General features: G+C 46.0%; 1 protein-coding gene across 1 annotated transcript in view; it reads right to left on the bottom strand.

Annotated features, from left to right (window-relative positions):
- Positions 1-8,857: 8,857 nt before the first annotated feature.
- ZSCAN2 (zinc finger and SCAN domain containing 2) overlaps positions 8,858-13,763 on the bottom strand; it is a 36,981-nt gene continuing 32,075 nt past the window's right edge. Inside the window, 2 exon segments of the mRNA XM_024766485.1 lie at positions 8,858-10,250; positions 10,252-10,664. Of these exon segments, the coding sequence (XP_024622253.1) occupies positions 9,752-10,250; positions 10,252-10,664 (912 nt within the window). The 3' untranslated portion in view covers positions 8,858-9,751.

A 13,763-nucleotide genomic window follows, 5' to 3' on the forward strand; every position in this document is an offset into this window, starting at 1 on the left:
CTTCCCGGACCGGGGCATGAACCCGTGTCTCCTGCATCGGCAGGCGGACTCTCAACCACTGCGCCACCAGGGAAGCCCGAGCATTACATTTTGGAGAGATGTAATTAAACAATTTCAGACTCAAGATGTGATCTTACCATCGTCTGGAGTCTTCCTTCTAATCCTTTTCTTCCCCTCCATCGCCCCATGAGAACTGATTCTATAGATTCATTTCCAGAAAAAGGTAATTTCTTCTTTGCTGTGCACCATTTCGGCTTAAGCTTCACAGGAACGCTCTGTTTTCAGATAGAAGAGGAAACCTATATGACAAATCAGGGATTTTTTTTTTTTTTCAAGAGAGTTGGATTACCAGCATAGCACTGGCTAAACTATATTATTTCACCAAGTAAAAGAGATGAATAATTTAGAAAATAGTAGAATTGATACATGAATTTAAAAGCTGCTTTTCTAGGGACTTCGCTGGTGGTGCAGTGGTTAAGAATCCGCCTGCCGATGCAGGGGATGCCCTAGTCCGGGAATATCCCACATGAAGCAACTAAGCCCATGAGCCACAACTACTGAAGCCCACGTTCTAGAGCCCGTGCTCTGCAACAAGAGAAGCCACCGCAATGAGAAGCCCACAAGCAGCAACGAAGAGAAGCCCACAAGCAGCAACGAAGAGTAGCCCCCGCTCACCACAACTAGAGAAAGCCCATGGTTAGCAACGAAGACCCAACGCAGCCAAATTAAAAAAAAAAAAAGAAAGAAAACGTTAAAAGAAGAAAAGCTACTTTTCTGAAAAATACTGATACATCAGTCAGTCATGGTCCAGCCAGGAAGACTGAATCCACACCAGATAATTCAGTGGAGGGAATTTCATTATGTGGAATCTGAAAGAGGATGCAAGGGAAGGTGAGGCCTAGCCTAAAGGAGGTGGTGGGTGTGTTGCCCAGAGCCCAGGAATGGGGCCTCCCAGTGGGAACTGAGCACAGTGATCTTGCCTGGCTGTGGCTGGGGCCGGGGCAGGATCTGAGACTGCAAACAGCTAGACTACAGGAAGTACAGAGAAAGAAGTCCCCAGGCTTCTCTCCTTCCACCGTCCAACATCCTGCCTGTGCCATGGACCAAACCTGGCAGGAGCTTGTCAGCAAGGGAGCCTGGGAAATGCAGCAAGCAGGGTACAGGCCCGGGATGGATCTGAGGACAAACAGGCAAATGACTGGCACCACAGCCAAACCTCCTCCAGCAAGAAAAAGGAATAAAATGAATAAAGAAAATAGGACAAGGATATCACAACAGATCTAGAGAACAAGAATTATAAGAGGATGTAGTCTGCACAATATTAATTTGAAAATCTCAAGGGAAACAGTTAATTTTCTTGAAAATATACATTGATTTTTGTAAATTTCTTTTTTTAGTAGAGAATCTGAATTATCCAATAAGAAAAAACCACTCAAGGAATAACACCAAAAAGAATATGGGGAGGGGGGACAATTTTGTAAATAATTTTTTTTCAAACTTTTAAAGAACAGAAAATTCCCATGCTATAGAGACTATTTCACACAAAAAAATCTAAAAACTCATTTTATGAAGGTACTGTAAAATCCTAATAACAAAACTTGGCCAAGAAACTGTGCTCAGACACAGCACCACAGGTTTTCACACTAGACAGTGGCCTCAACGCTCCACTCCACAACAGTCCTCTTATAACCAATATATTTTTTTTGCAATGGGGAGAAATGTACTCATTTTAATGGAATTCCAAAAGATAGTGTAATTTTAAATAAAATAGCCTAACAGGCATAGGCTATTAAAACAGACACAAGCTACAAAAAGACTAAAGGACACACAAATAGCTTTTTTTTTTTTTTTTTTTTTGCAGTACGCGGGCCTCTCACTGTTGTGGCCTCTCCCATTGCGGAGCACAGGCTCCGGACGCGCAGGCTGAACGGCCTTGGCTCACGGGCTCAGCCGCTCTGCGACATGTGGGATCTTCCCGGACCGGGGCACGAACCCGTGTCCTCTGCATCAGCAGGCAGACTCTCAACCACTGCGCCACCAGGGAAGCCCACAAATAGCTTTTAATGTATTGGAAATAAACGGCTTCATTCTGGTTTGGTTTTTTTTTTTTATGATTACAAACCAGGAACATTTTTATTGTTTATTCCCCACAGACAAACTATATTAAGATTTTGGTGAAAACACTTTTTTTAAAAACATCTTTATTGGAGTATAATTGCTTTACAATGGTGTGTTTCTGTTTTATTCACAAAATGAATCAGCTATACATATATATATATATCTATATATATATATCCCCAAATCTCTTCCCTCTTGCATCTCCCTCCCTCCGACCCTCCCTATCCCACCCCTCTAGGTGGTCACAAAGCACCGAGCTCTGCTATGTGGCTGCTTCCCACTAGCTATCGGTTTTACATTTGGTACTGTATATATGTCCATGCCACTCTCTCACTTCGTCCCAGATTACCCTTCTCCCTCCCCGTGTCCTCAAGTCCATTCTCTATGTCTGCGTCTTTAATCCTGTCCTGCCCCTAGGTTCTTCATGACCCTTTTTTTTTTAGATTCCATAAATATGTGTTAGCGTATGGTATTTGTTTTTCTCTTTCTGACTTACTTCAATCTGTATGACAGACTCTAGGTCCATCCACCTCACTACAAATAACTCAATTTCGTTTCTTTTTATGACTGAGTTATATTCCATTGTATATATGTGCCACATCTTCTTTATCCATTCATCCTGGCGATGGACACTTAGATTGCTTCCATGTCCTGGCTATTGTAAATAGAGCTGCAATGAACATTGTGGTACATGACTCTTTTTGAATTATGGTTTACTCGGGGTATATGCCCAGTAGTGGGATTGCTGGGTCATATGGTATATAACCAATATTTTAAACACCCCTTTACTATCCTGAAATAAAAGTTTACAGGGAATATTGATTGTTTACAAACCTAATATCAAAATCACTATAAAATATAAGGGAATAAAATACAAAAGATTCTGTATTTCAGTGTAAATGCTCATTCTTTCACATAATGAGGTAATCAGATGCTTGCATGTATGTAGTAAAATCAAGAGCAGGACAGCCATGATTATACAGCCAGACTGGTGTGCTGCATTTGTGACTAACACCCAAGAGTCAAGAACATGATTTTTCTGAATTGGTGAACAACTCTGGAAAGTTCTAAACAAAAGAAAGTACTGTTTTCTCCAGTTTTACGCAGTAGTTGAGTTTCTGGGAAATTCAGGTGTATTAAAGCTGTGCAAAACTTTCCTTGTGTATTTGTAAAAAGTTAGGTTCAGAAAAATGGTACAGATGAACTGGTTTGCAGGGCAGAAATTGAGACATAGATGTAGAAAACAAACGTATGGACGCCAAGCGGAGAAAGCGGCAGGGGGTGGGGGTGGTGTGACGAATCGGGCAATTGGGATTGACATGTATACACTGATGTGTATAAAATTGATGACTAATAAGAACCTGCTGTATAAAAATAAAATTTTAAAAAAGAGAGAAAAAAAGTTAGGTTCTAGGCACACATAATTGTAAAAAGGTTTTCCCCTACATCAGTGGTTCTCAAACTGTAATATGCATAAGAATCACCTAGGGGACTGGTTAAAACACAAACTGCTGGGCTCCGTTCCCAGAGTTTCTGATCAGTAGGAATGTTACCCAGGGTGTTGTGAGAGAAGCAGACCAATAGGAGTTATTTCACACACACACACACACACACACACACAGAGTACCTGTGGGAGCTGGGCCCACACACACACACACACACACACACACACACAGAGTACCTGTGGGAGCTGGGCACACACACACACACACACACACACACACACACAGAGTACCTGTGGGAGCTGGGCACACACACACACACACACACACACACACACACACACACAGAGTACCTGTGGGAGCTGGGCCCACAGTCTCTGTAAGGCTGCTGGAGCTTGGGGCCCACAGGGCAGGCAGGAAGGGGATGGCAAGGACCAGCTGGAACCTGTCAACTCTCGCTGTCTCCAGTCTTGATGCAGGTCACCTGCACGATTCATCACTGAGCTAAACACGCCCCTGGCCTAGGGGTGGGAGAAGCTTAAGGAAGGTCACGGGAAGGTGGAGCAGCTGCAGGCAGATAATCCACACTGACCGGTGAGTCACAGCCGCACCTGCCCCAACGCCCGAGCGTAAAACCAGAATGGCTGCGGCTTCCCTTCCACCCAGCACATCTCACTCAGAAACGTCTCTCGTGGTCCACTCTACCCGGAAACACACAGGGGAGTGAATTCTGGGGCATGTGGTTCCGCCCAGCCAAGTCACCACATTAAAAAGCCACCTCAAGTTTGAGGGTGGGGCTGGAGAATTTGCACTTCAGATAAGGTCCCAGGTGATGCCCACGCTGCAGGTCTGTGGACCAGGCTGAGGATCACCGCCCTTTAAGAATGCCCGGCAGGACCCTCGTGCAGGACTGCCTCAACAATTGCATTGCATCTATGTGGCCCCCATCACCGCACACCAGGTGTGCCCCCAATTTTTATGACAAGCACAAATCCCCACCTCCAACTGCCAAAATGCTTCTTTGAGAATGGACATATTCCACAGGGAGGAACTCCTGGGGTTCTCTCAGCAATTCTAGGAAGATGCCCTAGAGAACCCCTTAGGGGACCGAAAGAAAGTAAGCGATTCACCTTGACATCAGCACAGGATCCACTCTGGCAGCGGGACAGAAGACTCAGCAGCATGGACGGCAGAGAAAGTTTAGGAACTGTTTTGGCTTCACAAAAGCTCAAGGATACAAAAAAGACCAAGCCGCTATTTAGAGAGGATGAAAGAGGAGCAGCGAGAAACCCTGCAAATAACAACGTAGAGAAGGTGAGTAATTCGATTTGGGGCAGCTCTTGCGTATGTGTGCTCAGAAGGATGTGTTCCAGAACAGAATGTGTCAAGGTGAGAAGGGTGTCACCAGGCCAGAGGAGGAGGCATGTTGAGGCATGTCCAGGGGAGCAAGGGATACTTTTAAAGGCTGTGTCTTTAGGGCCTCAGCCCAGGACCTTCTCTGGAACTGCCTCCCACTCTTCCAGGTCCTCTGAAAGTGTGAGTCAGCCACCCCCGCCCGGCCACAGCGGCTTGGCCCAGGGAGGGACGTGTGACCCAGGGACCCAAATCCTTTCACTAGGATGAGCCAATCTGAACTTCTCTCAGAGAATTTGAACTACATAACACAGAACTCCAGTCCACCAGGGAGAATGGAGTCAGGGCCAGGGTCGGCTCCGCGTGGGTGGGGCTGGGTTTCTGGGGAGCAGGAACAAGGGTCTGTGGAAGAGGCCATGCCTCAGAGACTGAGACACCTGTGGAGAAAAGCAGAGGTGAGAAAGAAACTGGCAGGCTGAGACAGTGAGACAGAGCGAGCACAGCACAGGTTGAATGAATGAAGGATAAATGAATCGCCCCTCCCACACATGATCTCCGTGATTGGTTATTGTGAACGAGTCGAGTCACTGGAGGTTAGGGAGGGAAGCAGGTGTTCCCACAGCCGTGGGAGAAGGAGGTGATGCTATAGGTTCTGATTCTCTCAATTAGCATTTACTGAGCATTGCTGTGCGCCGAGAACCATGCTGGGATAGGAGATACAGAGATATAGAAATATAGCTCCACTGGTGGGGGATTTGGGGGTAACACCCATAGAGGGAAGGGGTCGTGTGTTCTAGGAGCAGAGAGGGCTGAGTATGCCCCTCCGCTTGGCTAGAGACCAGGTGTGATCAGGAAAGGTGATATTTGGGTTGCATCTTTCCTTCAGGCCAAGGAGATGGTAGGGTGTTCCAGGCAGAGGAAACAGCAAAGGGAAGGACAAGTGGAAAAAGGCATAGCCCCAGGAAGTTGGAACTGCAGCTGAGAAAATGGGCCGTAGCTGGTCAGCACTGGCCCTGCGTGCTGTGCCCAGGCGCTGAGTTGGGAGTCCCTCAAGGGTTCGGAGTGAGAGGGCGGGTGGCCGCGGCCATGGCCTAGAAGAGGGGGTGGAGGCCTCCTCCAGGCAGGAAGAGCGAGGGCACGTGATACAGCGCTCACACCTGCGGCAGCCTGCCTGTATAGCTCACCTGCTTTTCTGGATTCGTTTCAGTGTAGCCAGCCAATGAGTGGTTTAGATCTTCTCTGCCCAGTGCCACCCTTAGACTTGGGCAAAATGGATGCCGTGAACTAAGCCAGACCCAAAAAGACAAATATATGATTCCACTTACATGGGGAACCTAAAATAGGCCAGTTCATAGAGACAGAAAACAGAATGGTGGTTGCCAGGGGCTGGGGGAGGCGGGCATGGGGAGTTCCTGTTTAATGGGTACAGAGTTTCAGTTGGGATGATAAGAAAGTTCTGGAGTTGGATAATGGTGATAGTTGCACAAAAGTGCAAATGTACTTAATGCCCCTGAATTGCAAACTTAAAAATGGTTAAAAGGGTAAATTTTACGTTATGTTTATTTTACCACAGTTTTTAAAAAGTGGATGCCAGGGCTCCGTGCTTTAGAAGGCCCGGCCCCGCTCCAGCCCTCCTCTGGCTGCGCCCTTGTCCTACGGGCTTTCAGCATTCAAACACCTCACAGGTCTGAGAGAGGCTGCCCTTCCCTAATGGGCTATGGAAGGGAGTCCACAGACTAACTTTGACCATACACAATCATTCCCTTATGTACTGACTTCACAGCCCGACCCCACATACGCTGTAGCTACCAACACTTTGCACGGTTGGGAGTCAGACAGCTCAGGGCCCAAGTCCCAGCTCTGTGTTCAGTTTCCCCCTCTGTAAAATGGGCCTAATCATAGTAGCACCTCATGAAGTGGCTGAAATGGGTAAATGAGCCCCTGCAATAACGTGATTAGAGGCCTGACACACAAGAAATGTCAGAAAACTTGGCTCCTACTAGAATATTCACTCTGCATTCTTGACTGGAGGACTGATTATAGCTGTGTTGAAGAGAAGTGAAGGGAGAAGGTCATGTTCTCTGAGGGTGGTGCAAAGTTATCCAAGCAGGCGAGTGGGAGCCCCCTGCCCTGGGCTGAGTCAGCTGGGAGGCCTGGGTCACGCTCACCAGACAGTGGTGTCTGCAAGTCCCATGTGGCTTATTTATACTCTTTGGAGACATCAGTCTCACACAAGTCCCCACCCTGGGGCTTAGAGTCTCATAATACATTTGATTAAAATGTCTCTCCCTTTGACCATTCCACTCACAGGATTCACTTAGAATTCATTTACTTGATGGGTTAATATTTTGCACCAGCTTTGGCTAAGCAGGATCAGTGCCCTGAGACCCAAATCCGGTGTCTCTTGCTATCTGTAAATGAGAATAAGGACAGGTATTTTTGCTATGAGTTTCTTCGATAAAAATTTGGCAATGCATAATTTGTGTCACCTATTGCAACTTTTATAATAAGTGAATTTTATGCATCCCCAGTTATAACTTTTATAACTGGGGATGCATAAAAGTATTTTCAAGTAAATAGCTTGAGGGATTTTCAAGTAAATAGCTTCCAAAAGCCACCCTGCTTGTCTGGTTCAGATACTTTAAAGCCATAATTATGAGTTTGAATTGAGTTAAAAATAAAAGCCTCCAGAGCTTAGCTCATGCTGAGCACAACGGCAGGCAAAAAGGTAAATCAAAACACTTTTGAGCAAGAGAATGGATGGCTACAGTTTCAAATAAAAAATTAGGACACTGTAAAAATCATCACATTACATTTGGTTCACTGGGAAACATCTCCATGCGGCTACTAACCCACACTTAACTCACTGTTGTAAGTACTCCATGTAGGAGTACCAACAGCAAACGTTACTTAAAGCAACTAACATGTCACATTGCTCTAAGGATGGTAAAATACATATGAAATATCTACAATCTCCAGCTCAACTTTCCCTTATTTTGCTAAGGGGAAAAACACATGTAAGATGAAATTGTATGGATATTATATTTGAATCTTCTGGATCATTCCAAAGTATGATGGCAAACTTTCTAAAAGGAAATCTGGTTATTTCCAAAGTATTTTTATAATGCAGAGCTACACTAGGTTTTAGTATGATGAATTTCCACCTAAGTGAAGACTTTCTCATTGGAAAGAGTGAAATTATTGAAAATATTCCATATCAGATTTATTTCCTGGCTATACAAAAAACTCTAAGCTCAGATTTCTGGGATACCTTTGTTGTTGTTTGTTTAGCCATGCTGCACAGCTTGCAGGATCTTAGTTCCCCAACCAGGGATCGAACCTGTGCCCCCTGCACTGGAAGCGTGGAGTCCTAACCACTGGACCACCAGGGAACTCCCAGGGATACCTGGAAAATCCATCTTCCAAAATAGGCTCTTTGAAAAGTCTCCTCGATGGCAGCATGCTTTGAAGGGATGTCAATCCCTTTTTGGAAAGGAGATACTGGGCAGAGTCACCTCTCGTGGATAAGGGAGGTGATCAGGCTAGACAATAAGCAAACTGTCTTTTCTGTCAGTGTTTATCAAGCCTTCCCCACGTGTATCTCTGTGTGCTGGAGATACACGGACACGAGGCTTTCTAAGGTGGCTTGAAGACAGTTCTTAAAGGAAAACCCAAAGGATGTCTTTAACAGTGGCAACAACATATAAAGTCCACAGTGCATCAAAATGACTACTTTTGACAGATACTTATTTAGATAAGTTCTTTTATGTTTTATTTTAAAGAAAGACTAATTACTTCATAATCATACTTTATAAATCTACTTAGATAAAATTGTACTATGTGTAGATTGTGCTTTGTTTTATAATTGATGGGTTTCTGGAAAGTTGTGGGAAAATCCTTTAAAATCAAACACACAAGGAAATTATTTTAAGAGGGAGAAACTGTGTTCCATTTATTTCCAAGCACCATTTGCTGTGTATGTCAGAGGCCCTCCAGGGACTCTGCTCCCAGAGAGATGCCCAAATCTCCAGAACCTGTTGACCTGCACTTGGCCTCCCCCGTAGGACCTGGACACCTGAGCACAGACAGGAACTAGTGAGCTTGTCAGAGGCAGGTGATATAGCGGTAACTCCTCCAACCAGGAGTCTTCTTAATCAACGCCATGGTTCCTAGTTATTGCTCTGGACATATTTACAAACAGAAAAGACTTTACCCACTTTATTACCCTGGTTCACGATCTTCTAGACCCGGTCTCACATTTGTAGGATACGGTATGAGCTTTAAAGCTCTGCAGCAGCCCTGCTGACAGTTTGGAGTAATTCAACCACGCAAAAATTCTACTTCAGTTGAATCATGAAATCGCTAGTTTTATAGACCAAAAATGGCAATCTCCCATGGTTCAACCTAATATGTTGGAGGAAGAGTAGGGTATGGTTTAGAAAGTCAGCCTTTAGCATTGATCTTTCCTCCTCTTCCCTCCTCCAAATAACCCAATAGAATGCTTTCCTCTCAAGTAACTCCATGTAAATCTAAGACAGGGGATGTAGGGAAACACAGACAGTTCCGAGGCTCCAGTCCTCCCAGAGGGAGAACAGGGGAAGACCTTTAGAAATGTATTTAGTTCATAAACAAATCCTTGTTTAGCTGCCCAGTGCTGGGAGGAAACTGCTCAGCCACTGCTGGTTCTACATCTTTAATGCCATCACCACGGGAGGGCAGAGCCGCCTCCGTCCTGAAAGGAGGATATGGATCTCACCCTCACATTACCATGCTGTGAAAATTAAGGCACAGAATCACAGTGAAGACACACTGAGATGGTGATACAGTCAGATTCAGAACTAGTCTCTGAAGCCTCTGGAAATCAGCTTCCATTTTAACAGCATGGACAGGAAAGCCTTGAGTGGTATTTCATAAGCCCAGCGGGTACTGAGTGAGAGAAACAAAATACGGTCTGTTGGACTGGGATTTGAGCTCTCTCTCCTTCTGTGGGTGTCGTGGTATAGAATCAAGGGCCATACAAACCCATGTTTGGGGTAGATTCTGCAGTGTTTCCAGATAGGTCCCCTACACCTAGAGTCTCTCCCCGGCGTGGGCTCTCTGACGTGCACTAATACGTGAGCTATTGTTGAATTGGCTCCCACACTCAGCACATCCATAGGGTTTTTCTCCCGTGTGGATTCTCTGGTGAGTAATAAGACCTGAGCTCTGATTGAAGCTCTCCCCAGGTTCCCCGCATTTATAGGTCTCTCTCCAGTGTGGATTCGCTGGTGGGTAATGACGTTTGAGCAGTCACTGAAATGTTTCCCACATTCCAGACACTCATAGGGTTTCTCTCCTCTGATGGCTGGTGAGAGTGGAACTCTTACTGACCGTTTTCCCACACTCGGGGCACTGGTAGGGCTTTTCGCCAGTGTGCGTTCAGCAGTGTGTCCCCAAGTGCGAGCCGTTGGTGAAACTCTTTGCACACTCACTACACTTACGGGGTTTCTCTCCTGTGTGGATTCTCTGGTGCATAATAAGGCCTGTGCTCTGCGTGAAGCCTGTGCGACACTCCCCACATTTATAGGGCTTTTCTCCTGTGTGGATTCTCTGGTGAGTGATGAGGTCAGAATGATCACTGAAGCCTCTCCCACATTTGGGGCATTTGTAGCGCTCCCCCACCGTGTGGATTCTCTGGTGGCAAACCAGATATGAGCTTTGGCCAAAGCTTTTCCCACACTGGCCACATTTATAGGGTTTCTTTTCTCCAGTGTGGGCTAATCCGTGGACAGCTAAGTGTGAGCTCAGGCTGAAATGTTTTCCACATTCACAGCATATATTGGGTTTTTCGCCAAATAGGTTCCCTGAGGACCTATGAATTTACCTAAGTCTCTTTCTGGAGGAGAGAGCAACTCTTGTCCATCTTCTAAGGATATTTCCCACTGCTTCTCTGCCCCATATTCACTTTCCCAGTCTTTCCTCCAGTTGAGGTATTGGGAAACATCCATGCTGGATCTTCCTAATAACACCCCAGGTAGTTTTACTGCCTCTGAAATGTCCTGGCTTGAATCCTCCTCATTCTCTGTCCTTGTTTCAAGATCTGAAAGAATGAAATGAAACTGCAAAGGTTACCTATTTTCTGATTCAGAAGAATGGAAACAATGTGAAAGAGGTCCTTACTGGTCACTTAAAAACAAGTTATTGGTGGTGACAGACCTTAATCAATTTTCCATTAACCAGGAACAAATAAGCTGGAATATGGCTGAACCATTGTCAAGACCAGCAGACATCCAGGCCTCACTCACTCCCCCAGCTTCTAAGCAGGAAGGTCATGTGGAGAAAGGCTGGAGGCAGGTCCAGGCGCACTTCTTCCTCTTCAGTCAGAGCTGCACCCCCTCCTCAGAGGCTCTGTCGCCAAGCTCAGCTCCCCCTCTCCTCCCATCACCTACGAACTGGCAATCGGTACTAAAAAGCCACCTTTCTCTTCCTGATACTGCCTTCTGGGTAGAGAGACGTGCCTTAGAATAATCCTCCTGGCCATTCTCCATCCCCTTCCTTACAGGTAGGAGGAATGACTTCCTTGGTTAACAAGCAGCTGGTGTATGTGGCTCAGATCAGCAGTGAAGGCTCTGTCCCTGCAGGGCGAGGTGGTGGTTGTCCAGTGCTGCCTGTGGCTCAGTTCTGGGGCTCTGTGTGACCCCACAGCTAAGCCACACCCTCAAGAGCGCCACCATTTAGAAAGCTGCCATTCTGATCTCAGTGTCTTACTCATGTCTCTCTCAGTCGGTCTAGAACCTGAGTAGGAGAACGGTTCTATTTACCAGATCGCCTGAAATTCCAACAAAATGACTGAGCCCCACCACGGAAGGGAGCTCATCTTAATCATGAGAAATTCACCCCTCCAATAATCTAAGGTTGACTGTAGTTTTAATTTGGGGTTATCCATGTTCCCTTTTTCTACTAACCTGGTTAGGTGATAGTTAATTAAAATTATAATTCAGATAGAAATTTAAGAGAGAAATCATAAACACTAATACTTTGTTTATAGCTACATATTCCAAGCTAACTAAAGAGACCAGGCTTTCTTTTCCGCTCTTCTCACAACTCCTGTGGTTTCAGCACCACAGAACAATAACCCGGGAAGATCAAGTGCCTGGGTTCCTCTCCCGCCCTTGCCCAGTGCTGGCTCATTCATGTTCAGAATTCCAGGTCTGACTTCTTTGTTGGTGAGATACTAGCTTTCACTCATTTCCCACCTGCACAGGAAGTTTTCCGAATTTCCTTGAAATCCTGGAGACTGTCCTTCCAAAGTTCTTCACTTCCCTCCAGACTTGAGACCCCATCTGATAGGGGAACTGGAGGTCCTGCCCAAGGAAAAGCAAGAAGGGACATGGAGTTCTTACGTAATTTGCCTTCTGTTCTCATATGTGGAAGTGGTAGGTGGGATGAGAATGGAAGCACGTCTCAGAAAGGTCTAGTTTTCAGAAGAAAAAGTTAATGACTTAGGAAATTTTCCCCCTTCAGTTCAGCATACAGGGCAATGTGCTTATGTATTTTAACAATAATTATAACAATGATGACAATGAGAACTAACATTTGCTGAATGCAAACAATGTAACAACACAGGGAGGTAGTTACCATCAGTGTGTCCATTTTGCAGATAAGAAAATGGGGGCTCAGGGTGTTTAACCAATGTACCCGGGAAAAGACAAGTCTTTAAAGTGGCAGACTGTTATATATAATATATGCAGAGTTCACATCTATGGGGCACTTTAGGTGGAAACAAACAACTGAAACTTTAAGTAACTCTCCTGTTTCTCTAATATTGTTACTAAAAGCAGGCAGGGAGATCCCTTTGCTGGCGAGCAGAGCAAAATCCTCAAAATCATCTTCCTGAGTCACCCTGGACTATTGGTTTCTATCAGTATTTAAAGATAGGCTGTAAATAGTATTCCTCTATAGAAATCCTGACAAGCCCATTCAGATACAGACTAGTGATAGCAGAATGACAGACATAAGCATGTCTCCTGATTCACGGTCCCTAATCTTCCCGTGGGGCTTCCTCTCTCCCACTGTTCTGAAGTGCACTTCGGGGAAGAGAGCTTACCATTGGGATACCCCCTCAAAGCCTGGGGGCCGAGGCTCCCGGGCTCCTCTTGGGGCTCCTCTGTCACCTTATTACCATCCCGTCACTGCCTTCTGGTTCTCATTGGAGTCCCCTCTAGTCCACAGAACACCTCCTGCCACCTCAAAGGCATCAAAGGTGTTGGCCAGGGTCCAGGGACTCATCAGGGCATCCATCTCATCGTATAAGGGGCAGGTGCCTGGAGTGTGGGTGCTCCTGGCTTTGCGGTAGTTGGTCTGAAGGTTTTTGAACCGGTAGCGACACTGCTCCAGGGTCCGCAGGAAGCCCCGTTCCTGCAGCCGCTCAGCCACAATCCGGTACACCTGGTGGTTCCAATGGCACGTACAGAGCTTCTCATGAATCCAGGACTCACTGCGAATTCCCAGGAAAATCTTGGTTTCCTCGTAGCCCCAATGCATCCCTGTCACCTTCTCATCCTCCAGGCCCTGCCACTCCAGCTCATCCCCAATCTTGGCTTTTCTCAAGATGGGCACCTGGCCAGGCCTGACTCTGCCCCAACCCACCAGGGAGTCTCACACTCTCCTTCCCTCTGGAGCGCTGAAGACCTGGGCTCTGTGGCTTTTCCTCCTGCTCCACGTGGGAGCTCACACAGGGTCTGTGGGTTGGAAAGGCTGTTTGCAGGGAGACAAGAAGAAGACATAATGGTTGGGTGACTCTAATAATCCTAACCACTTTATATGCCAGGGAGAGGAGATTTTTTTTTTTTTTTTAAGTCCAAGGGAGGG

This window comes from Neophocaena asiaeorientalis, unplaced genomic scaffold (genome assembly GCF_003031525.2).
Source record: "Neophocaena asiaeorientalis asiaeorientalis breed wild unplaced genomic scaffold, Neophocaena_asiaeorientalis_V1.1 scaffold346, whole genome shotgun sequence".
NCBI classification, from domain to species: domain Eukaryota; kingdom Metazoa; phylum Chordata; class Mammalia; order Artiodactyla; family Phocoenidae; genus Neophocaena; species Neophocaena asiaeorientalis.